At 38.0% G+C, this 25,077-nt stretch overlaps 2 protein-coding genes across 5 annotated transcripts; one reads left to right on the top strand and one right to left on the bottom strand.

The window, feature by feature from the left end:
* The first annotated feature begins 502 nt into the window (after nt 1-502).
* Nucleotides 503-5,867, top strand: lysmd2 (LysM, putative peptidoglycan-binding, domain containing 2). Its single transcript, XM_088413105.1, has 3 exons — nt 503-940; nt 1,997-2,343; nt 4,897-5,867. The coding sequence occupies exons 1-3, from the start codon at nt 689-691 to the stop codon at nt 4,946-4,948; spliced, it is 651 nt and encodes a 216-aa protein (XP_088269231.1). The 5' UTR covers nt 503-688; the 3' UTR covers nt 4,949-5,867.
* A 278-nt stretch (nt 5,868-6,145) lies between these two features.
* Nucleotides 6,146-21,930, bottom strand: scg3 (secretogranin III). 4 transcript variants are annotated; one of them, XM_088413104.1, is made up of 12 exons: nt 21,540-21,930; nt 20,748-20,800; nt 20,604-20,646; nt 19,954-20,157; nt 17,389-17,531; nt 16,686-16,832; nt 15,849-16,077; nt 15,171-15,287; nt 13,565-13,648; nt 12,876-12,983; nt 11,516-11,605; nt 6,146-6,864 (listed from the first exon to the last, which is right to left on the bottom strand). In XM_088413104.1, exons 1-12 carry the CDS (start codon nt 21,634-21,636, stop codon nt 6,746-6,748), a joined length of 1,434 nt encoding a protein of 477 aa, XP_088269230.1. In that variant the 5' UTR covers nt 21,637-21,930; the 3' UTR covers nt 6,146-6,745. The 4 variants fall into 4 exon arrangements, with proteins under 4 accessions (XP_088269230.1, XP_088269229.1, XP_088269228.1 ...); XM_088413103.1 differs by having other exon boundaries at nt 15,849-16,080; XM_088413102.1 differs by having other exon boundaries at nt 19,954-20,160.
* Between the last annotated feature and the right edge of the window lie 3,147 nt (nt 21,931-25,077).

Here is a 25,077-nt window from a genome sequence, read left to right on the forward strand (position 1 = left end):
TTGTGTGTTTCATTCATTTCAAAAGAAAAAGATGATTTGAGATGTTTTTGAATTACAAGTAAACTAAACTTGAATTAATGCAGAGTTGTACGCGTATAACATTTTAGAGTGAATCGAAAAACAAATGTTTGTCTGAGGTTAAAATGCAACCAAAGAAGTTGGTATTCAAATGTATTTCTAAAGTATTCTTGATTACGTCTACCTGTCGTAATTGATAATACAGGGTTATGTGCTTTCAAAAGTAATGTAGGCTACCCCAAAATACACGGTGTATTAAAAATTTGTGTAAGAAAATACAAATATCTGCAATATAAAATCGGTAACAAGTGGATTCGAATACAAAGTTAAGCAGTTATGAAAGTAAAGTTTAAAATCACCATTTAAACGCAGCGCATCGACCAGCTGCATTATATTTTAAAAGCGTACCGGAAGTGAATTCTCGTTCTTATCCCTGATTGGGCGTGCTATCGATATCTACGTGATTACGTCACCGTGACGGCGGATGACGAAAGCGAATTTTGAGGTAGTGCTCCCCGAAACATGTCTCACCTCTGGGGCTAGCAAGCAGAATTGTACCGGGAATGGGAACCTTTGTGTACCCCGACGCTGACACTTTTATAGGCCCGGCTACGTAAGTATAACGTTAACATTACCCTACGCCACAAGTTCCACATTACATCCAGAGAAGATGGCGGAGTTCTCGCCCGTCTTACCGATGCGGGATGGAGGAGCAGGAGGACGACTCGGCCAGCCTATCTTCCCGCGGTCGAGGTCCGGTTCCGAGTCAGAGAGCGAACTCTCCCAAAGCCTAGCTCGAACTAAAATACGTTCTTATGGAAGCACGGCGAGCGTCACTGCCTCTCTTGGGGAGAAATTCATAGAGCATCGGGTTACAGACAGCGATACTCTGCAGGGGATTGCCCTCAAATACGGTGTAACGGTAAGTTAACTTTGAGAGGTACAATAGTACTCACACTGCACTTACCAGCGCAAATACATGTGCACATAGAACATCGCCAAGAATCGCAGTACCGATTCGATTACTATACTTAAAGTAAAAAGAAGTAGGCGTTTTCAAATGAGCTTCACTGCAAAAGTTACTGACATTTATGGACAATTGGACATTTAACCAATAGGTCACAGCCGACTTCAAATAACGCAATGCAAAATGGATGAAGAACTCAAATGTCACGTATAGCGAGTTTTTACTCTCGAAGACTTTTAAGTTGAGTACAACTTTGTCTTCTTCGAGGAAAGTAGTTTTTGCTTTTATTTTATTCAATAATTGAGCAGAATAAAGCATAATTTCATCCTAGATGCCAGACATAATGGCAAAAAAAGCATCTGTACATGGTATTAGCGGGAACTCAAATGTAAGCATTTGTATTTGTTTCCTATCAAGATTGAACCTTTAATTTTAGAACTACTAGAATATTCCCATAATTCCCTGACCATTACTACGAAAAGTTTCCAGCTGACGATCCACTCAATTTTGCAGTCACAGCTTGTATCTTTGAATGTGTAAAAGGAGATCTAATTTCCAGAGTTTCCAAGATATTCCATTAAAAATTACAAGTGCATTCAATACTGATGTCTTTTCTTATTCCTCCACACGATTAAACAGACGGTGCTCTTATTTAGGCATTTTCAGCAACAAAAAGCTGTCTAAAAGATGTCTAATCGATTTGATGACTAAATAATTCTTCATGTACTATTAATACTGTTAAAAATAAATTTTGCCAATTGCCGTCAACTGAAAATAACAACTGTGCTCAATGGTCAGTTAATGACGGATCTCATTTCAATTTATGAAAATCACATGATGAACAGGTGAACCGTGATTGGTCGCCCAAATATTGAGCTCATTTGATGTCATTTCGGTCAATAGCAAGTGTAAAAAAGGATTTTTGAAAAGTTTAATTGGCTTGAAAATAAATAAGTGGACTATCCCTTTCTCACTTTTCTCCTTCATTTTTGTTGTGACCCACTCTTCCAGATGGAGCAAATCAAAAGAGCCAACAAGTTGTTCAGCAATGACTGCATCTTCCTGAAGAATAGCCTCAACATCCCTGTGGCTGTGCCCAAGCGCTCCATTTTTAATGGACTGTCTCTGGAGTCTCCTGATGGGGAAGGAGAAGCAACCTGTCAGGAGAAGGAAACCCCTTGTGTTGTGTTGCAGGACGTCGAGGGACCTTCGCCAGCACCCTCGCCACCATTCGAAGGTGCCACAGCCCCCCAGTCCCAAACGGAGGAGCTCTCTGCCAAAGATTTCTTACAAAGACTGGACTTGCAAATCAAACAGTCAAAGCAGGCAGCACGTAGGCTCAAAGAAGAAGAAGTAAGGTGAGGTTTATTCAACAAAAAACACTCATTTTTTTTTAAAGAAAAAAAAAACATTTACAGGAAGGACATCGTGAGACCTCGGGCAAGCTTTGTAATTAACCCTTGGTATGTAGAATACCTTCCTGGTAGCAGCCAAGTCAGCCTTGAAGCCACCCTGCCTCATCACACCACTTTTCACATCAATATTTCAATTCACACAAAAATCCAATTAAAATGTTACCTAAATGCTCAAATGCAAACTACTCTTTAAGATTTACTGCAAATATTATGAGCTTAAAGTGTACCTCTGGAGCTTGGAAGGAAAAATATACAGTATGTGGTTCATCAGGAAAAAATGGTATCCAAATGTATTTTGGCTACGCTGGCTTTATTAGAGCAAGTTTATTAGAACCTATGGAAACTTTCTGTCAGAGACACAATATGGCGTCAGTCATATTTGCTCCCTTTTTGCTTATTGAGGCCGAGCCTTGACGTAGAGTCGTCGATAGGCAAGTCTGGATGCTTATTAGCTGTCACAGGCAGCACCCGCTTCCTATTTCACGGTTTCAAGTTTTTGCGGGGGGAGTTTCGGTCCCCATTGAAAGCAAAAAACGAGGGAACGCGGTATTGTGCTTTTTTTCCACTGTCATGAACTTTGATAGTGTGAGTTTTTTAAGACTCTTTATGAATGCCAACATCCCCAAAATAATTATTGCATTGAGAAGTTCATATGATAATATATTGTGAAGGATGGATACTGTTACATCTTTAACTGTCAGTGCCTCTTGATATTGAATCGTTTGAAAACAGCCACAGGCTCATAGTAAACTAGACAGACAGTTTTTTTCACATTTTGGTGTAAGAAAAAAACAAAACAACCAATTTTCACTTTATATTCGCCACAGTCATCGTTTTAGAAATGTGCTGGAAAGAGCCCACAAGAGAGCCTTGGAGTGACATCTAACATGAATTTGCGAGTGGTGTGATTTTAGACCTTGCCACCACTTTTTAGTGAAAATATATATTAAAAAAACATGTCTGTGTATTTTCCACTGTGGTCCACATTGCAGATGGCCACGCGTTATTACTTTTATTCAGTTTGAGAATCACCAATGTAGCTATTCCAAAAATACATTTATCATGTCAAAACTCTTGCCTATGATTGGAATTATTTATTTTATTTTTTTTTGGTATTGATTTTATAAATTAAATAGACTGTAACCATGGCTGTTTTTTTCATGTTAAGAGTGGCTTCCAAAAACGTCTACAAGTTGTAATGGGTGAGTGAAGGACAGGAATCAGGCTTTTGCTAAAAAGACGTCACAACTTACAAATGTCAAGTATGTGACTTGAGTCAAGCCTGCACATGTCTCGTTGCTGCTTTTCAACAGTAAGAACCCGTGGATCCTCAAGACAAAATCACAAAAGAAAATCTGTTCAACTATCAACACATCCTCTGGCTAACTTTTATTTGAACTTTGCACTATTCCAGTGGCCCAATATCTCACCTTCACTTGGCAACGCCTTGTGTATACATCTCATTAATTTGTTGACCTACCAGCTGACTTGGGCCACTTCACATTGATCTGCGAGAGATGCACATTATTTAAACACACACAGGGGTATAGATGGACTGCTCCCATTTTGCTGTCATTTTTCTGCATAAAGACATAGCACTATTCACGCAACTCATCATTTTAACAAGTAGTGAAGTTTGTACATAGGCAAAGCTGTTTGAGCATTTCCCTAATAGCTAGCTTAAGATCCGTGCTAGTTTTTGTCCTTTGTAAAGCAATTTTGCGCTTTGGTAGAATGACGGTGTTGTTTTGTCACATGAGCAAGATAACTTAAACATGAGCGGAGCAACTAAATTTGACTAGAATGTGCTAATTGTACTACTAGTGAAGCCTTAGATATTAACTAGTGGGATTTGGCCATATTAGGGATGAAAAAAATTAATTGTTTAACTGAATGTGATTAGAAGCTGTGCCCGGAGATTGAATGCCTTTACCTTGAAAAGACATAAATGCATCTTTGGGATTACCAGCCATCTCTCCTTTGTTGACACCCATGTCACACACCAGGCTGGGCCCCACCTTTAAAGCCATACCTACAGTAAAAAGCCATACTGTACCTAAACCTCACATGCATACTATTCCATTGATTTATTTTTTGTCATTGATGGGAACATTGTTACAGTACTCAATTGTAAGAAGGAGCCTTAGTCAGTAGGCCTAATAGCACACGGTTGTCAAAAAGTACAGGATAAAATAATAATAATAATTACATAAAAAAACAGTCATATTGTGGTTAAAAACAATAACAAAATCACTTTTTCATATTTTGATTTTCAATTGCCATTTGAAAATTGACAAAACGAATTATACAAAGATTGATTTCCTGGTTACATGAGCTCTCTAGCTGCGCCTGAGACTGAGACAGTTGTTCGATTAGCCTCGTTCATAATTTACACAAGACACACACGTACATGGCCTTGTGACCAGTTTAGAGGCTGATGTGTGTTTCCACAGTGGAAAATTTCCATTAAAGCCTGCTTGTCTTCCTCTTTTGCAGGAGCAATGAGGGGAACTACACGGCGCCTACCACATCATATCAGGAAATATGATGAACCATTACCTGAACCTTGCTGGTTTTGTTTACCTTTTGCTTGTTATGTTTGCCTTTTATTTATTATGAATATGCAAGTGTCATGACATGTATGATGAGACAGACAGCATACTTACTGTAAGCAGAACATCTTGTATACAGGTACTATCGATCTATCTAGGAACTGCTGCTATATGGACGACCCCTAGCTGCACACATGCACACTTCAGTATTTTACCCCATCAGGTAATAAACGACAGTCTTCATGCTCATTCCATTAGATCCCTAAAAGCATTTTCTTCAAGATCAGAAGGGACGGTTCTATTTTTGGGGTGCATTATTTATATGTGTGGAGATGTTTTTATTGTGCTTCTATATTTTACTTTTATTCTTTGCCCAAAATAAATCATGGCACAGAGCAAAAATATAAACGCAAACACTTGTTTTTGCTTAACAAGCCAGACTCAACTGAGCTGATTTTTAATTTTTTTTTGGGTGGCGTATTGTATCAAAATAGTGATTCAACAACATGGTTATTGCACATGTAAGCAAGCCTCGGGCTGCCCACAGTCAAAAGCAAGCCTTAAACTATTCACCACAGTGGGTGATTATATTTGTCAAATGGAACCCAAACATCCGCTTTGCCGGATATATATATTATGTTTTTAAAGGGTACGCATTGAAGAGGTTCTTGTTCCCTGAATGTGAAATTCAGTTTTGCTGTAATGATGAACATAATCTTGTTCAAGGGTTGTAGATGGTGACGTTGGTAGAAAGTGTGTCGCGATTGTGCACCAAATCTTTGGAATGAATGACAAATGCTGTGTGAAAAAACAAAAACAAAACAGCCACGGACATTCAGCTTGAGCCTTGATGTGAGTCAGCATATTTCATGGCATGTTTCATAATATATCTGTAAATACATTATTTTTATTGTACCATAGTGTGTAGAGTGTGACTGACATGTTTCTTTTTAACAAACCTTGAAATGATGGCAGTGAGTGAAGGAGAAGTACACATCAATAGATTTAGACCAATTTCTAAACCTTCTTAGTCAGCTCGTCATAAATGTAAGCAAAAAAGTTGTATTTTAATATTGGTTCAGTGTCTTTAAACTTGAAGTGGTGTCATTGCAATGCTCGTCCTTGCCTGTGAAATATTTCTAAACGTTACTTTATTGACCATTGTTGCTCAATTTTGGACCTATTAAGCACACTTGCAAAGAAAATACATGACTTTAATTGCTTTCACAGTCGGAGAAGAACAAATACCGGTATTTACAATTTGAAAAACCTCATGTGTAGTCATTGAATGTTAACGTAAAGACACTGACGAATAATGGACACATTGCCCTCTTGTGGGCTCCAGTGCTATTACAGCAGTTCATTATTATGTAAAGCACAAATCTTTTTTGTAAAATCAAAAGCGAAAGTAGAATACGATCTCACATGTACACCAAAAACAAAAAGAGTAATCTGTATATATATTCGATATGATAAGATTAAAAAAAGACCACTTGCAAACTATCACCCATTGGTCTCAATATTCGACAGGTGTTTTAACAATACAATAGAAATGAAAATGACAAAGCTTGGAATTATTACTCCTCAAATTTGCTTCACAAATAGTACTTGAATTATTTGAGTGCATTGTTTAATGGTTTTATTATATCCTTTCCCTCAATATTAGCGTAGCTTGTACGAGAGAGCAAGCAGTTATTATGAATACACTTTAGAATGCCATGGGATCAAGTGTAAGTAAAAAAATGAAGATCCTCTTAGTATTTCGATTCAGTTCTACAGGCTGGAGGATGGGGTCACAGGCTGCTGTAGATCCTTTTAATGGTGTCCCCCTCGTCCCTGGCTATGATGCCCTTCTGGATGTAAGAGTCCACCTGCTGGTCCATGAAGTCCTTCAGTTTGGACAGGTCATAATCTGGCACACAAACACAACACAGTGATCGAATTACCTTATTTGGTTTAGGTGAGAATGTCAACAGCTCTCTGCATGATGAGGTGTTGCTTTGCAATATGTTGTATCTGCCCCCAAAAGTCTAAACATGGTACAGTATTCTGAATAACATTGTGTCTGTGAAATAAGAATTAAAAAGATGAATCCACCTGTTTTCAGCCATCCAAAGAAGCTGAAAAATTCTAATTATACGGTTATTTAAAAGTAATGTATTTAAAAGCTGCTTATTGGGATTTGTTCTATCAAACTGGATTTGTTCTATCAAACTGAGCAATATCACCACTGTATTGTACAGGTAGGCTTCTCTGAAGCTCTGTTTAGGTGAATGCTGTGGCTAACGAGTGTAATTATGGTCACTCGGCTGGGGTGATAAAGTCACAAAGGCTTCTTGTAGGATAGATCAGTCATCGCAACATCCATACAAATCATAATCTGTGTTGTAATTACTACGACAGATTAAGGTCAGTGTCAGCATGCTTGTTGGAAGAAAACATAAGGGAGCATAAAGCATATGCTTTTTCTCTGTTAGGGTCGCGACATTATTGAAGCACATTACCTGTCCCAACCATTAAAAAAAAAAAAAATACATTCAGTAGTACAGAAGTATGGAAATAAGCATTTTTTTGTGAACATTGTAGTTGTCTTGGCACCAAAATGCAACAATATCTGCATTAAACCTAATTCCAAAATATAAATTTAACGATCAAATAGTTAAAACTCTAACCTCCAAAATGGCTTTGTTTCACATTACCCTCCACTTGATGTTAAAATTACATATCAAATATATTACTTTTTATTAAATCAACTTTTTTTTTGACATACATACATCTAACTTTGTGTATAACTTTTTCAGCCACCTAAAACAAAATAATAGTGAGCTACATGATGTAGCAAGAATGCCTTAAGCAAATTTCACCCACCACAGGTAATATATATACAGTATATATATATATATATATATATATATATATATATATATATATATATATATATATGTATATGTGTATATGTATATGTATATGTGTATATGTGTATATATATATATGTATATGTATATATATATATATATATATATATATATATATATGTATATGTATATGTGTATATGTATATGTGTATATATATATATGTATATGTGTATATATATATATATATATATATATATATATATATATATATATATATATATATCGTGTGGGTTTTCTTCGGGCTCTCCGGTCTTCTCCCACATTCCACAAACATAAAAAAAAAAAAAAAAAAAAAAATACATATATACAAACTCCTCATTTATTATATCGGTAATTAAAAAAATATAACACCTCCAGGAAAGATAACACCTTTTGCAGCACCTCACTCACTGCGCCGACTTTAAAAAATATTTTTTTTATAAAAAAAAATAAAATTGTGAAAGTATACCTACAACTGTATACGTTATAAAGTTAACCAAAAAAAGCAATACAAATCAACTTAATTGTAGCTTACTATATTTAACTGTAAAGGATTCATTCAGCAAAGTATTTGAAACGTGTATTTTTCAGATGCCTGTGTAAAAAAAATAAACGGCGCCTTAGTGAGGATAAGTGGTTCAAAAAATGGATGGATGGGTCTTTTTTTCATTGTTGGTGCCTATAATTTCCAACCCATCACATTTTGGGGGGGGTGACACCAATCAAAAAAATCATTTCCTTCAGATTCATCTCATGTCTTTAACCATTGTATCAAAGACGGCTGTAATTTCCCTTGTCCTTTTATTAATCTCCAATACGTCACAGCAACACCAGGTTCGCTCCCGAAATGAGCTGTGTTATCTGTCCTGCGAATAAAACCAACACGCTTCCCACATTAAAGATGATCTACAGTATGGATTTCAATATGGAACCCTGTTAATGACACCTTTCCAATGAAGAGAGAGTTGCCAGGACACAGTTTGCTCATGGCAAACATGACGTGTGTCAGGGATTTAAAAGCACCGTGATAAGTCTTTCAATCTTGATTGTGAGGAGTCAAGAACTGAAAGCAGTATGTGGCCCGTGTGTCCATCTGCTCTTGTGTCTAATCTCTGTGATGTGTAGGCGTAACACACACACACTTGCATTACCAAACAACCTGAAAGCTGAGATTGCCCTAATGGGCGCGTCTGGTGGAGTAAACACAATAAATGGTCGCTCGCTCCGTTTCTATGACACCAGCTGAGGTCAAGGAGGCTTTAGTTCTCCACCTGCTCTTCTTTTCCGACAACAGAAAAAAATCCATATAAGTACCGGACACTTTATTAGGTACACTGGCAATAAAGAGCTTGAAGCCCTGATTTTGAAAAATTGCTCACCATCTACCATCTTGTTTGTGTAGTGGGATACTTGAATTCGCTGCCACTATGCAACGCCTATATCACATATTTTTTGCTCACAAGTCATGGAAGAAAATATGTGAGTGATGTCTTGTATCTTGAAAAACGTATAAATTGGGTCATTCATCTCTCAAGGCACCACTGTACTAGTACGCCCTAAACTGGATATCAAGGGTATAAGAAAAAATGCTTAGAATGGCTTTCCATAGGTTTCCACGATATTATGCCACTAAGAAAGCTGGATATACTCTTTTTTTCGGTCAGTGTGTTCAGTATATTCTCTCCTATTATCAAGTGTGTCTTCTTTGGCTGAACGGCTGACAGGCAGGCGGGGAAGCGGTTGTTGTCCCAGACAACCATCCCACACTAGAATACTAATGAAGTGTCCCACATACAACCAAGATGAGACGCCATTAAAACTTCCCAGTTTGCCTTTGTTGTCCTGCAAATTAAAGCTTGTCAAAATGCATTCAATGTTTTCTTTAGAAGGCACTTGAGCTTTTTGTTTAACAGCACCTGCTTCTCCACACATGTTGCATAAAGCCTCTGAGCGCCCACGGTAAAATGCAATTTTCATGCAGCTATCACATTCTGCTGTTCATGGCCTGCACAGCGAGAACTCATTAACATTTCATTTCCTGCTGCCAAATGAAATACCGCTGGGCATTGATTTTTACAGCAGCGGGGAGACTTTTGTGCGTCAATCAGTTTTCAGGGTCATGAGTCACAATCAAAAAAACAACATTGCATGCCAGACAACAGAAACTGCAGATCTTTGAAGACAAAGATATTTTCTTTGTAAAAGTGGAACGTCCAATCTAGTTTCACCTTTGATTCCACTCTCTGCTGTGCATTTAAAATTTGCACACTGCCATGATAACAGGAGGCGTAAAAGTAAAAGAAAATACACCAGGGGTAAGACGTTAGGATTCGAATGCGTTTTTCTCAATGTTATTTTCTAATTATTTGGTGATTGACGAAAGAAAACAACTAAAGCTTGTAGACTACACTTGGGATTAGCCTCAAATACACCAGAAGATGGGTATAGATGGGTATAACTGCTTCTGTATAAAGAAAATAAATGACTGAATTCACTTTTTTGCTGTGTATTATCAGTCTTTTGAGCTAACAATAAAACAATGAATCCACAAATAAAATAAATCTGGTTGTCAGAAAGTTCATGTGAGATTAAAAAGAGATTAATTCGTTCAAGTGTAATTAGAAATCTTAATGAATCTCTTTTTTTTAATCTCTTGACAGATCTAAATTTTGAATGCATAGTTGCAACTGCAAAACCTATCAATTCTTCTTTGCACAACCTATTCTCTAACAAAGAGCTGGATGGCAAAATTCACAACAGGTTTCCCAGGTTGCCCAATTCTGTCTTCCAATATCTTTGTTACAGTCAATGTAGTGCAACTTCCCTTGGCAGCTATTAAAGCTTCCACTCTTTTGGGAAAATTTTGTACAGGATTTTTGTCTGTCTTTTTTTTGATGGGTTTGAGCTGAGATCGCTCGTCCAAGCCATACATCTCGAAGCATGCATCTATTGATCTTTCTTTGTGAACTGCAAATGGAAAAATGGAAAGTGGTTCCTTCCCAATATAATTCCCATTAAATTGGAAGCATACAATTTTTCATGTCTTGGTTAAACCACTTGTGATGTCGCTGGTCAAACTGACCCATTTGAAAGTCCATTCATCCATTTTCTATAGCTAATGTCAGTGTAATTGGGGTGCAGTTTCGAAACATGCTCAGTGTTTGGTTTTAGCCAATTCAGCAGACAGCCCCACAGTGCGTGAGAGCAGCGAGTGCAGCTTGAGTCTTCATGATTTTGAAATGCCATATTTTTATACTGGCCATTTAAAATAAATATTCATTTAGTCAGCCTTGTTAACAACAGTCTTGTCTGTGTTGTGTCCAATTTTGAAGATATATTTGTTCCCACTTTACTAGGTAATTAAAACGCTTTTGTCCGTACAGTTACACATCATTAATGTAGACTAGAGGAACAGGTAGGAGGAGTTTACGGTCTCGGCCTTTGTCTCTGAACAAGGCAGTCAACTCAACAGTAATTAGGGCAAACTCATCAAGCGTGATCCATATTCATTTTGTGTGAAGCAAGCGTCTAGTCAAGCTTTCATTGACTCATTTGTAATGCAGATTAGGGACAACAAAAAGAGCTTAGAGGTTTGAGCTCTTCTGTGCCTTTGACCTGCTTGCGACACATCTCAACTCTCGGGATTGAGCAGCCACAACTCAACTCACCGTCTTTGCCTTCTTCCTTGTTGTGTTTTTTCAGCCACTCGATATTCTTTCTGATGGCCTCCAGATACGTCTCGGACTTGCCGGGTCGATCTGTTGGTAATCAAAAGATTCCAATTAAAGAGAATTACTTTTGCCCATCAAAAATACCACACCCTGATAGACTGAACACTTTTTTCATAAATGTAGTTGTCATGGACATTTTCCCAATATAAACAAGGGGAATTGCTTTTCATCTATTTATTGCTGAAGATAATCCTGTTTTACTATCAAGCAGCGTGCTGGGACAGGAAATAACAGCAGCTGTGATAGGCTTTTGGTTGTTACTTATTGGACTGGCCTAGTTCTGGGACAAACACAGACTCTTTGCTATGATTGGCTCAGCCGTACAGTCTCATTTATTTATTTTCTCATCTCTTGCTGGCTCTACTGAACAAAAACAAAAGCGCTGCTTTTTTCGTGGTTCAAGTAGAACAAAAGAGGTGTTTTGTTTCATTCAAGTGATGTCATTTAGTTACAGTTGAATTAGAATAAAATGCAAGTAATTAACTTTTGCATTCTGTTCATTTTCCATTTACACTTTCTGGGTGGGCCAAGAATATTCTGATAATAATTTTCTGAATTAAATTATGAACTACATACAGACATTTTCGAAATGAATGACCAGTTTGTTGATTTGTAAAAAAATATCGATTAATCCTTAATGTTTCAGAGAAAAGAGAAACGTGTATTTTTGAGTTATACATTTGGTACTCGTGTCAAGGCACCTGATGACTTCTGTTCCTTATGTTTAGTATGTATGGCAGTTTTGTCATGGACAAAACACTTTTAGTCTTCAACTGTTTTCAGATTCCCCTATTATCTTTCAAACAGAGACAAAAAGTATGTTTCTGAGGGGACATGTTCAAACGTGGTAGGAACATATAGTTACCGCTAAAGATTTAATCTCCTTTTTGCTAGCTCTCTCCCACAAAAAAAAAACCAAAAAACAAAAAAAAACACATAGATATAATTTGTGGAATGTGCAATTTCAGCATTCCTACCATTTCCCTTGATTTAACGCAAGTTGAATAAACATTGGCTAAATTTATTCTGGAATAGCCAGAGTAGACACAGATTTTGTAGAACTTGAACAAAACAACGACCTCTTTATTTAAAAAAATACAATAAGGGTATTTTTATTTCTGCTGAATGTATGAGTCCAATTTACCTTGAACAGTATGTAAAAGTTAAAACATTTTGCATGAATACATAAAAAAGGCATGCACAACAAGGCCTTCGCTTTCACTGGCTATCTGAGGATCACATCTAACGTCTAACGACAATGTGTGGTCTGCTCATCACAACTGCTTTATGGACTGACTGGCAGAAGGCTGATCCTGCTTGGTGGAGTCCTTCAGGTTCTCGTACTCCTTCTGCATCTTGGCAGCCTCAGCCTTTGTGTTGTCGTCCTCATCCAAATTCTTTCCCACTGCCCGGAAACACAACACTCGATTAAACTTCAGCTCTTCTTTGAATCCTCTTTTAGCTTAGTTATCATCAAAAATACTATCATTTTAAATTTTTTTTTCTTTTTTTACTGCTTTAATTTTTAAATACAATTTCTTACAATTAGTACATAATATTAATTATGGGTTTCCATTCCAAATTTCAGTTTGTTAGCAGAATAGAGCAAAGGGAAACCTAAAAAAAAAGTGCCCTGTGGTGCCAGTAAAGGGGAGGCCACCACTGACACCAACGTTAGTATTATTATTATTGTTTATCTAATGTATCTAGAGCATATAAATGCTCTTTGACTAGATGGCAGATGATGCAATTAAACGGTTTATATACCTGCTGCCGATCTTGCGATACAATATTGGCTTTGTAAGTAAAATGAGTGAATTAAGACGACATCATATCTTTCATTAGTATATGTCTTTTTGTAGCATTTTTAATGTTGTATGTGACTTAGCTGAAGCTACATTTTGGGAAATACTTAAATGTACAACGACAAGCTAACCACCAACCAATGGCCTCTGACAAATTTGGACATTTGTTTTGTTTATTTACCATTAGGTCCTGTAAAGTCCGGTTGTCCGAGAGCCTTTCCGAGCTTGTTCTTGGTCTGCACCGCAATCATAGCGTCCAGATTTTCTACAGGAATGAGAAAAATAAAATCTGTTGAGTCATTTCACTCATCCCAAAATGAATTAAAGCATGGCAAGTTTCCTCTAGTGGTACATGAATAATAAACACAATGACTAAATGTTCAAAAGCTTTTTCTTTTTTTAAATGCAGTTCAATTGCTTAAGTGCATGCATTTACATAAAATCTTTTGCAAAGGCTTGTTTTCAACTTTTTGTTACAAATGTATTTGTGTCCCGCTATGTTTTAGCATCTACAAACTACAAACTAAATGAAATTTACAGTTTTTTTTCCATTACATTAAGGCACAGTGTTAAATGGTTCACTTCCAGTTCAGTTGAAGCATATTTTTCAACGATTTGGCTGTTTAGTTCAAATGGATCTTTGACGTCTAAATTCGTCATTGTCAGTTACAGTGACTTATTTAAAAATATGTTTCATGCTCAGTATTTTTTAATTCTGTGGTTTATAAGGTCACACCTCAGCATAATTTTGTTTTTCTTGCTAAAATCACTCCCTCACAAAGACCCAGTAAATGTAGGTTAATGTTATTCTTATTTTGCATATTGCCATGTGATTCCGCAGTTACAATTACTACGACTTACTACTGCTTTTCTTCTCAAATCTCACTTTGTGTTTGCAAGCTCTTTCTGTATTCACACCGCCTACTACCATCTGTAGTGTGGCAAAATGTTGTTTTTTTACAGCCTCCTCCTCAACATTCAACAGCCAAACACACTCAAATGTTGCTTTCCCCCCCTCCCCTCATATCTTGTCCCTTATGTTTTAGAAGACATCCTGTTTTTGTCGCGTGCTCATTGGAACATGCGCCTTGCTGACTCAGTCAGATTCCAGGTCAGCTGGCGAGCGAGGGCGGCGAAAGTTAACACTTTGCTAGGAGAAATTCTGGCCAAATCCCAGCCTATGGCAACCATATGCCTGAGGCCAACATGTTGCCATGGAAACTGACATCATGTTTAAGTGCTGTTTTGTTCATGGCCGCTGCGCCTCAGGGTCATGCGGAGGACTTTCCAGCCTCCGAATACTTTGTATAATCAATCGGTGTTGACTTCAGGTGTGAATGACCTTTGTTTTCAAACATCCAACAATTCTAGCACAAGAATCCCAATGCATGAAAATGTATCCAATCAGCATGCGGAAAGCATCAAGTTAGAGATTAAACATTTGATTGACTGGGTTAAAAAAAACACAAGCTCTAACTACTGTAAAAATGAACCTGTTATTTTGACACCCCCAATCAAATCATGGTTTCTTTTTTTTGATTATGTTGACACCATTTTCAAGTTAACTTATTCATCTTGTTTCTATCAGTATCCTGTTGTAATATTTTATTTTAACACCAAACTATTGGCACAATAGACTATAAAATGAGCTTGTATTGCTGTCATTATAGAGTCCTAAAAATGACTGAAAACAAACTACGTTGTAACAACTTGTCAATATTTTTTTCTCTTTTTGCTTGCTTGTCGCAGCCTGCTCTTTAAATGAGGTATAAATAAAATGGACTTACCCAGATAGGAGACGCCCTCCTCAGGTGTGATGGTTCCATACTTGACCATCATCTTAACAAAATCAATGAGCGTCTTCATGATGGTGATGAGCGTCTCTCTTTCCTGAGCGTCTTGATCTGAGACAACCACAACAAAAATCAGGAGTAGTGATGGAAAGTAACTAAGTACTGTACATTTTTCAGGAATTTCTACTTTGAATATTTATTTTCATTACTTGGTTGAATGAGAGCACGTGTGAGAGCAGCAAAGATGGTCATACATGTCTATTTGATAATATGAATCAACTGAGTATGTACAGTATAGGACATGTTTAATTAAGTAAAGGAGTAGAATGAGTCATTTTTATACAGTACATGTTCTTACATTTATTTAAGGACAAAAGTGTGAGTGCTTTTGCAAGCTGTGCGCAGAGCAGATACATTGTCTTGTGTTGGTAGTAAATGGTTGCCATAGCATTGGTATTATCACATGGTGTTAGGCCACAGGGGTCTAGGTGAAGGGATTGTGAATAATTCCTGTTGTGTTTGTGCATGTATGTGTTCCTAGATGACAATTTACAGAGGTGGACTAAACAGTGACTCATCCCACAATGCATGATTGCCATGGCAACAACATGCCCGGGTCTTTGTCTTGGGTTGGAGGCACAGGTGTGACGTAAGCTGGTCCTTTGTGCTGACCTGAATTGAGGCTCCTGAGCAGCCTGTAGAAATTGGGGAAGTACTGTAGATCCTGAAGGCCGTCCTCTGGGCTCACTTCATTGTCGTCTTCGCCGTCGTCTTTATCCCACGTCTTATCTGGCGTCTCGTCCTCATCGTCGGAATCCCTGTCCACCTCATCCAGAACCTCATCATCCTCATCCTCCTCTTCGTTGTCATTGTAGCGCCGACTGGGCTGCTCCCATTTATCCTGCTGATGCAAGGGGCATTTATTTATTGATTTTAATAATAACTCGTTCAGTTCCAAAAACATATTTTTATATCTTATGAATCTAGGAATGCAATCACAGGTACATATTAGTAATATTTTTTTTCTTTATTTTTTCACCTGGTCATGTCAAGATGGTATGAAAATGAAGACAATAAATGAGTTAAGCAGCAAAATCCACTCATTTTATCTATCTCAGTCGACATCCAATTTGCTCCAATTGATGTTCACCAGCTGCGCTTTGATTGGTCATTACCTGAGCCCTTAGCTACTGTGATGCCAGTTTCTGAAGACAGCAAATGGCAAAATGGCCTCCGCTAATTTGGATAAAATGCAGATAGCGTTGGCTACTTTTGCTACTTAATTTATACACTGCAAATGCACAATCAATCAGGTTGCTGTGTTTAAACTAGTAAGAATATATTAGGGTTGACTTCCATTTTCACTCAAAACTTACATTTTACCATGATAGTAAAAAAAAAACATACTATGAATAAGGACCTGTGACTGAATGTCTTGACTGTAAAGACATGGGATTGAATGAGTCAATTGAAATCAACTTTATTTTACTGCTATCACTTCTACCGTACCAAGTTTCCCGCCTGAGCGTCCTGCACCCCTCGGACTTCCTCTTCATTACTGTCCTCGATCTCGTTGTTTTTGGCATTTTTAGTGATGAGGTCCTGCAGGGCCTCAGCCACCTGGTACTCCAGCGTGTCAGCCTGACTTTCAGTTATCTAAGCGGAAGACAAACAGCGAGACTGAACACAACTGCGAATTGTGTAACATTGAGCCGTGGCGGTGAGAGGCCCACTAGGAGAAACGCAGGACTTGAGGCGTCATAACAGTAACTCATAGGAGAGCAAAATCCAATTCACACATCTTATTTTATTGCACTTCATTTCTTGTATTTCACAGGGAGAGACACACACTGTACCTGCAAAGATGTGGCAAAGGTACTTAAGTACCCTACTTGTGGAATAAAAGAAAAGCGAATCAACTCCTGCACAAACTAAACTAAAATGTAAATCTGAATATAAGGCTTTTTGCGGAATTTTTTTAAAGTAAATTTCTAGTAACTGATTACCCCAAAATATTAAGAGTAACTTCTTTTCTGTTCCCTTAATGCTGACAAAATTAGTGATTTCAATGAGAGACAGAACATTTCTTCTGTATCATTTGTCACATAATAATACAAAAATCAAATTGTGTAATATTGTAGCTAAAAATACTGCCCCCCGATTAAGTGAAAGTCCAAGCCTCCTGTGTATTTTCTACCCATGTCAAACTTACCAAACCAAGTTTGAGCAACTTGGACACAATCCGGTCAAAGACACCTCTGTCATCTTCCTCATAGATCCTGGTTGCAATCTTCTGTACGATGTCCTCGGCCGTCAACGGAGTGCCGTCCACTTGGCGAAACATGTCTGTGTCATCTGAGACAAGAGGGGACATCATTTGCGTTAATTGTTTTGCACTCAGTTAATTTGATGGAACACACTGCAGATGATTCGCAACAGTCTTCCAGTCACCCTCATAGGACTCATTGATTAATCGATCAGGAGTGGACCTTTTCCGCCGAGGGCCACATACAGAAAACCGGAAGAAAGAGAAGGGCCCACTTCTCCTTGTGCTTCGAAAACATGATGTAACCGATTCAGTGAGTCATTGGAATTTAAAACCGTGCAGTGGGATGGTGGCAAATAACTACATTTATATACGACAGATATTGTATGGTGAATCTCCTGTCTTGAACTCATATTGGCTCAAAAATAGCAAATAGGTCAATGTATAACAGAGGTGTCAGAAAAAGATCTGTGAATAGCTGTGAGGTTCATCAGTTTTTCCATTTTTACTTCAAGTAGGTGTTTTGGCAAGATCCCAAAAACGTTGTCTTATGCGGTTCCTTGCCCTCTTTTAAAATAGAGGGCTTCCCACAAAGAGCGAGTGTGTTCTGACTCGTGGGATCATCGTCAAACTATTGTTGTCTCACTCTGAGGGACAACAAAAGAACATCCAAAGTGCGCTTTGCTGTATTGCTGTATCGTCATGTCACATAAAATGACAAGAAGCTCACAGATGCTAGGCCATATTGCAGCAACTGATTTGCGTCTGAGTCGTCTCACTTTCAGAGATTCTATTACGCTGAATCATATGGTGAGACATCATGATGTTTTATCCCTTCAGTGAAATTTGTTGTCAAAAGCCTTGACTCAATGTTTTTTTTTTTTAAAGGCAAACTGGTATCCTTCTGGGATAGTCCTGGGACTGTGGCCATTTTACATTTTTATGTTGTTGTATGTCATATAGAGTCCCATCGGTTACGTGGACCCAATTCCGTCGTTGGTTGTTTGGTCCATTAGGCAATTATTAACAGCACTTTCGTCATCACTTTTGTCACCAAAATCCACCCCCCAAAACAACCTTCCCCATGACAACAATAATCAAATTGCCATCGTCCCAAACCGAAAGCCAAAGCTAAACCTTACAGCTTTTCCTTCAAGCACTGAACTATTCTAATAAGGCACTCTAGCTTATAACACAAATCACGAAACCCACATCACAATGCCTAGCATGCATTCATCAACAGGTTCACTGTATATTGGTGCCCTGGCAGTAGACTGCAATAAGCAATCATACCCACTAGGAGGTATGCATGTCATGGTGATTGAATGCCTTCAACCTACAGAGTAATTCTTTCCAAAACCATTTACAGAAAAACAAAATACAGATTTGAAAATATGTCATCTGTTACACTACAAATAAAAACAAGGTTTTGATGAGCTTAAGTTACTAGATAAGTATTTTTTCAGGATTTTTAAACTTCTATCTTGCATTTCCTAGCTGAGAGCGACAGAGTGAGATTGTCTCAATGCGACTTGCCCGTTAGTTAAATCAACAACAAGTACTGTATAACAGTCCACAGAGTTTAAATCCTAATAATATATTACAACTCAAATGTCTTAAATGAAACAAGGATGGTCTTGTTTTCCCTTCCTTGTTTGCTATGTTGTCAACTTCTAAAGTGCATTTGCGGTTTCAATTCCTGTGGAGAGGTTTTTCTCACATCGCACTACAAGCCACTTGCCCACTTGCTTTTATCTGTGAGTCATGGTTTAGATAGATAGATAGATAGATAGATAGATAGATAGATAGATAGATAGATAGATAGATAGATAGATAGATAGATAGATAGATAGATAGATAGATAGATAGATAGATAGATAGATAGATAGATAGATAGATAGATAGATAGATAGATAGATAGATAGATAGATAGATAGATAGATAGATAGATAGATAGATAGATAGATAGACAGACGTGTGCTGATATTGGAGTGGAGTCTAGTATTTTAGAGGCATTGTCTACATTAAAAAGGTGCTTTTAAAGGCAGTGCTTCTAAGGGTAAGATGGCACAACAGCATTGGGAGATAATCCCCTAACATCCACGTGCTCTTTCATGTCTGCTTGCAGACGCACGTGGCATGTTCAAAGGTCATCCACTAGCAGAGAAGATCACCAATGCATGAGCGTCTGTAGTAGAGTAGAATCCATGAGCATAAATGCTTCAGATTCTTTATGTGTACGTTAGTGATTTTTCAAAACAAATATAGAGGATAAGCCAACAGCTGTTAAAATTTGGGGATGAAAAGAAAAACCGACACCAGTGGCATGGAAGGAATTTTGATTTTTTTCATGGTGCAGATTTATCTGAAAGGATATTGTACATAACCATAATTTGCCGAAATCTTTTTTGTACATTCTAGTGTGCATTTTTACTTAATTTAAGGAGTATTTTTTGACACAGTTATCTGTCCTAGTACTTAAGTACAGATTGTGAACACTCTGGTACTTGCCGTGCTCCATCCCGTTCTTGGTCGAGTCATATTCCTCAGCCAAACGGCGAGTCTTGGTGGAATCAGATTCATCTGGAATATACTCGTCTTTATTGTGTTCCACCTCATCGGTGGTCTCCTTGGATTTGTGGCTCTGGGCTAATGACCTCAGCACGGTCGGGTCATCGCTATCCGGTTCCTCAGAGATGGCAGGTTGCTTGCTCTCTACTAGGAAGCACAAATGAAAATCATTCCTCATTGCTGACCCCGTGCCTTTTGTTAATGAAGTTGCAAAATTGATGCAATGTTCAGTTGGTAACTTACTGGGAATGAATAGAAGGTGACATAAATCAAACATTTACAACATACAATAAATATGATTAAATTCTGGTAAACTGTCAAAATCCCTCCTCTTTGCCTTGAAAATAATCAAGTGGTTTTTTTAAACACTTATAAATCATGTGCAGGTGATGTGCATGTTCAAGTTAAAAGATCTTTTTTTTTCAGTGTTGATGCTTTTGACAAAACACACTTCTGTTAATTCATACTTTATTCCCAGACAATTCCAATCGTTTTTGGTCATGCATCAATGTGGCATTTTCTTCCTGGCAATACTGAAACCTGAACTCCGGACGTGTCATTATTTGGTTGGCTATACAATTTCCTCTTACCAGCCGAGTGTACTGCTGCCTTCACGCTGTCCGCCTCTGCAATCTGAGAAAATGACAAGCATTCTATAAATAATTTTCTTTGCGCATAATGTATTATCCTTTGATTATTAATGATTATCTGGGGAAGGGACGAGAGAGCCTTACCTGCTCTTGGAGTGGTCTTTCTTCCGTCAGCTGTCGGTTGTACACAGATTTATCTGAAACAATAATAGGCCAAAGACTGTCAACAACAAAAAACACTTTAGTTTCTTTGCATCTAAATGACAATTTGTTGGCCAAGAAATTTATTTTGTAATGGTTTACTATTTTTTTCTCACAGCTGCAGTTAGCTTCCCGACATATGTAAACTGCTGCCCTCCCTCTCTTGGGCAGACCTTAATCGGATTATCAAACAAAAGATTAAACTGAGTCTAAAATAGACCACAGGCCTCAACAGCCGCTGCTGAGCAGCAGCTCAACTTGACTGTGTTCTGTTAATGAGCAGATTTGCAGCTAAATTGACATGGAACTGCTGGAAACACCTACAAAGAACAACAAACGTGACTAATATGAGTTACAATTAGTCAGTCATTATCAACTGTTCATTGTTACAAGCTTGCACACTAGGTCTATTTTGTTCTGTTCAGAAAGGTTTTGGAGTATTGTCTGTTATGTGTCACTGAAGTTCTTTCCTCAGCATTTAGTAATTGTGTTTTATGCTAACTTGCTTAACATTGATAATGCAAAATCTAAATAACTAAATTTACTGCAATATATTGTACTGTAGAATATATATATATATATATATATATATATATATATATATATATATATATATATATATATATATATATATATATATATATATATATATATATATATATATATATATATATATATACACACACACACACATAATATGAGTGAGTTCTAATGTCCTTTAAAAGGCCAACTCACCATCGCTGGATGCTGTCGGTGTAGGAAAGGCAGATACTTGGTTTAGTAGACTGAATACAAGAACATTCAAAACGATGCAAAGGTGTTTTCCCGGCATCCTTAACTAATAGTTAAAAAACAAACAAAAACTGATAGTTGGGGCTCCAACCGCCGCCGCGCGGACGATGCGAGATTGTTAGCCGCTTGAGTGAAGCCTTCGGCGGTAGAACGTCTGGCCTGATGTCCGTTCTACTGTGGACGGAGGTGGAGCTGTCTGCCGGATGCGGTGCTGAAAGCAGGTCGCGTCAAATGCTTGTCTTGTACAAAGGATGAGCAAGGAAGGCCGAGCAAAGCCCCGAGTGACACACAGCATCACTGGCCGGAGGATGTAACACAGCTCAGCACAACAGGACCTGCCCCCTCAGTGAGGAGGAGGAGGAGGAGGAGGAAGAGGAGGAGTACACTGTAAAAGGTGTCCTCACCACACACTGGCAGAGCACACTGTACAAGCGCTGTATAAATCAGGATTCACTTAAAATATCATTTATTATTTTGCTAAATCCTGGGATTCTTTCCTTCTCATTTTTTTGCTCTATTCCACCCAATCGTGTTTTTGTGCTCAGGCCAAACCAATAGAATACTATTTTTTTAAGCGAAAACATTTTGCCCCTGCCACCAACAACTTATAAATAAGACCCATATTTTAAAAATAGCATAAGTATACCTAAAATTGCGTACATTAACAAAATAAAACGAAATATACTGTAAATTCAATTTCAACAAGTGTTAGCATTACTTTTTTTTAAAGATTTTAAAGACCCCTGGTTACAGGTCAGCCTGAAACATACAAAAAAAAAAAAATCACGAACATAAACGTGCCAGAAATGTCAGTCCTTATTTAAACTAGAAGCAGTTTTGACCATCTAAACCGTTTAAAAGATTATATAAATAAATAAAAATCTATATAAATTAATCTGGAACAAAATGAACACGGAAGCAACTGAACAATAGTGTATAACATTGAGCTGATTTTTTTTTTTTTTTAGAAATCAGATTAATCATTCATGTGATTTGGAAAAATGTTTTCTTTAAAAAAGTTTAAAACTTCCGCAGAGTTTGACTTTTGCACCACCTGGTGCTGTGGATCCTCAGTAATACTTCACACATCAAAAGCAAAGTCTGCTCCCGGGGTCACACACGCCCGATGGCATCGCATCGCGCTACCCCAGGGTGCCCGCCGCACCATTTTAGAGGACTGATTTAGAACAAGTAATGCCTTGCTGCTAGTTCATGGTTTAGTGCCAAGGAACTACAGTATATGTTTAATTGTGTTGAGTGCTTCACAAAGCAGCGTTTGCCGCCATTTATCTGATGGCTGCGTGCTTCTAGTAGTACTAGTGACCTTATAGAATTTTATTAAACATCCACTGTAGCCCTGGTAGCAGGAGTAGCTTGCTGATATCAACTAGTGCTGTTTTGCCTCCTAATGTTGCAGAATTCCTTGTCATGTGATTTGTCTGCCCTTCCCATGCTTTGCCTTGGTTTTATCAATATTTGCAATGTTTACAATTTAAAATTAGCAACAACATTTGATTTAATATAAGTCTTTACTTCCATTACAGCATATCATCTGCTCGTCACTTTTTGCAGTGTGAAAGCATGACCTGGCTTGTAATGTGCGTCACACCATCTCCGTGCGCCACGCTTGTGCTGTCGAGTTTACGCTTTCCTCTGCCCACTGGCTTGTCAATAGCGAGTGCAATTCAACGACCAACAAACCATTACACGCGACCGCAGCTTTCATGTGAATCTCCATGTGACGAGACAGAATGTGTATAAAATCTATCTATCTATCTATCTATCTATCTATCTATCTATCTATCTATCTATCTATCTATCTATCTATCTATCTATCTATCTATCTATCTATCTATCTATCTATCTATCTATCTATCTATCTATCTATCTATCTATCTATCTATCTATCTTCCTACCTACCTACCACCTACCTACTATCTATCTATCTCACATAGAGTGATGTAGTCAAAAGACTACATCAATACTGACACCCTGTGTTCAGTAGCTGCCAGTACATGATCTCGTTCTTGCAATAATTGAAACGTTAGTTTAACAGTTTTTTCAGATTAACTGTGAGTGTGAATGGTTGTTTATCTACAGTATGTATGCCCTGTGATTGGCTGACAACCAGTTCAAGGTGTCCATCCATCCATCCATCCATCCATCCATCCATCCATCCATCCATCCATCCATCCATCCATCTTCTTAGCCACTTAACCTCACTTGGGTTGTGGTCCTGCTGGACTCAGCTGGGTCTGGATAGTCATAATTATATTATTATTATTGTTGAAAAATTTTTCATGCCAAGTAGGTGTAGGGCTTCACAAGTGTGAGGGTCATATAGAACATCACAAATTTCTAACCAGATCCCCTGAAACAAGGTCCTAGAAGGGCAAGGACAACTCAAAACCCCATTTTGGGAAAAATAATAAACCTTGAGAAGGGACCGCTCGTGGAGAAACCGCTGCTACGGGCGCTATAGATTTCGTGTGCTAAACGTTAACACATTGTTGCCATATCAAACAATAAGTGTCCATTATGATCATGACATGATGCCGGGAAATGCTTTCGGGTGAGGTCCTCCTCACATTCAGGCCCGGTTGGTTCATCTCCACAGCAGCGCCTCTGCAGATGTGTGCCCCACTTTAGAACTCTTTCAAGACAGTCAGTGCTTGTACGAAACGTGATGTACATAATTCATTTTATAGTAGAATCAAGAGGAACATATACCCTATATTGTCCAAAGCAATTGATGAATAATAGAACCACACCCATACCTTTCTCAGTCGAGTTCATTTTCTTTTGTGAGAGCTGCGGGGATCATAACTGAGAACAAAATATTACGGTACATGTATCTCAACTCAAAAATAATGTTGCATTTTATTTTAGTTTGCAATGATGTACAGTGCACACCTGAATGGACTTCATTAAAAAGGGTGTTCAAATTCAGAGTAAATGAGGTGGATTTTAAAAAACTACTTGAGCTCAGTTAATAAGAGGGCGCATTTCAGTAGAATATGCACATTCATGTGGCATCCCGTTGGGGCGGATGACCTCCTGACCTCTTGTCACCCAGAGGTCTGGACATTGCACATTTTGGCACCTGTGGTTTTGCGAGAAAGACTACCTCTTTTCTAATTCACTTTGGTTGCCAAAGGAAAACCCGCTTCCGAGCCTTCAAAGACTACTCGACTGACTCATATTTGATTGTTTTCATTCCTTTCAAGTGTCTTCAAACTGTAGTTAAAACATGTTATTTTTAGCGGCACTTTGTTGGAAGCATCATCTTATTTTGGCAGAACCAGCTCGCTTTGTATTACTCCAAATGCACTTTGTGGTCACCAGATTTTGGTTGCGATGCTTCCTTTACTCTTGTAGTAGAACAATTTTTTTGTAGTTGTTGTGACGGTTTTATCGAATGAATTAGTTGAATTAGCCTATATCCTTCATATCTCATTTCAGGATGTAGCTATCGTCTTTG

This window comes from Hippichthys cyanospilos, chromosome 4 (genome assembly GCF_059441005.1).
Source record: "Hippichthys cyanospilos isolate Australia breed blue-spotted pipefish chromosome 4, RoL_Hcya_1.0, whole genome shotgun sequence".
NCBI lineage: Eukaryota > Metazoa > Chordata > Actinopteri > Syngnathiformes > Syngnathidae > Hippichthys > Hippichthys cyanospilos.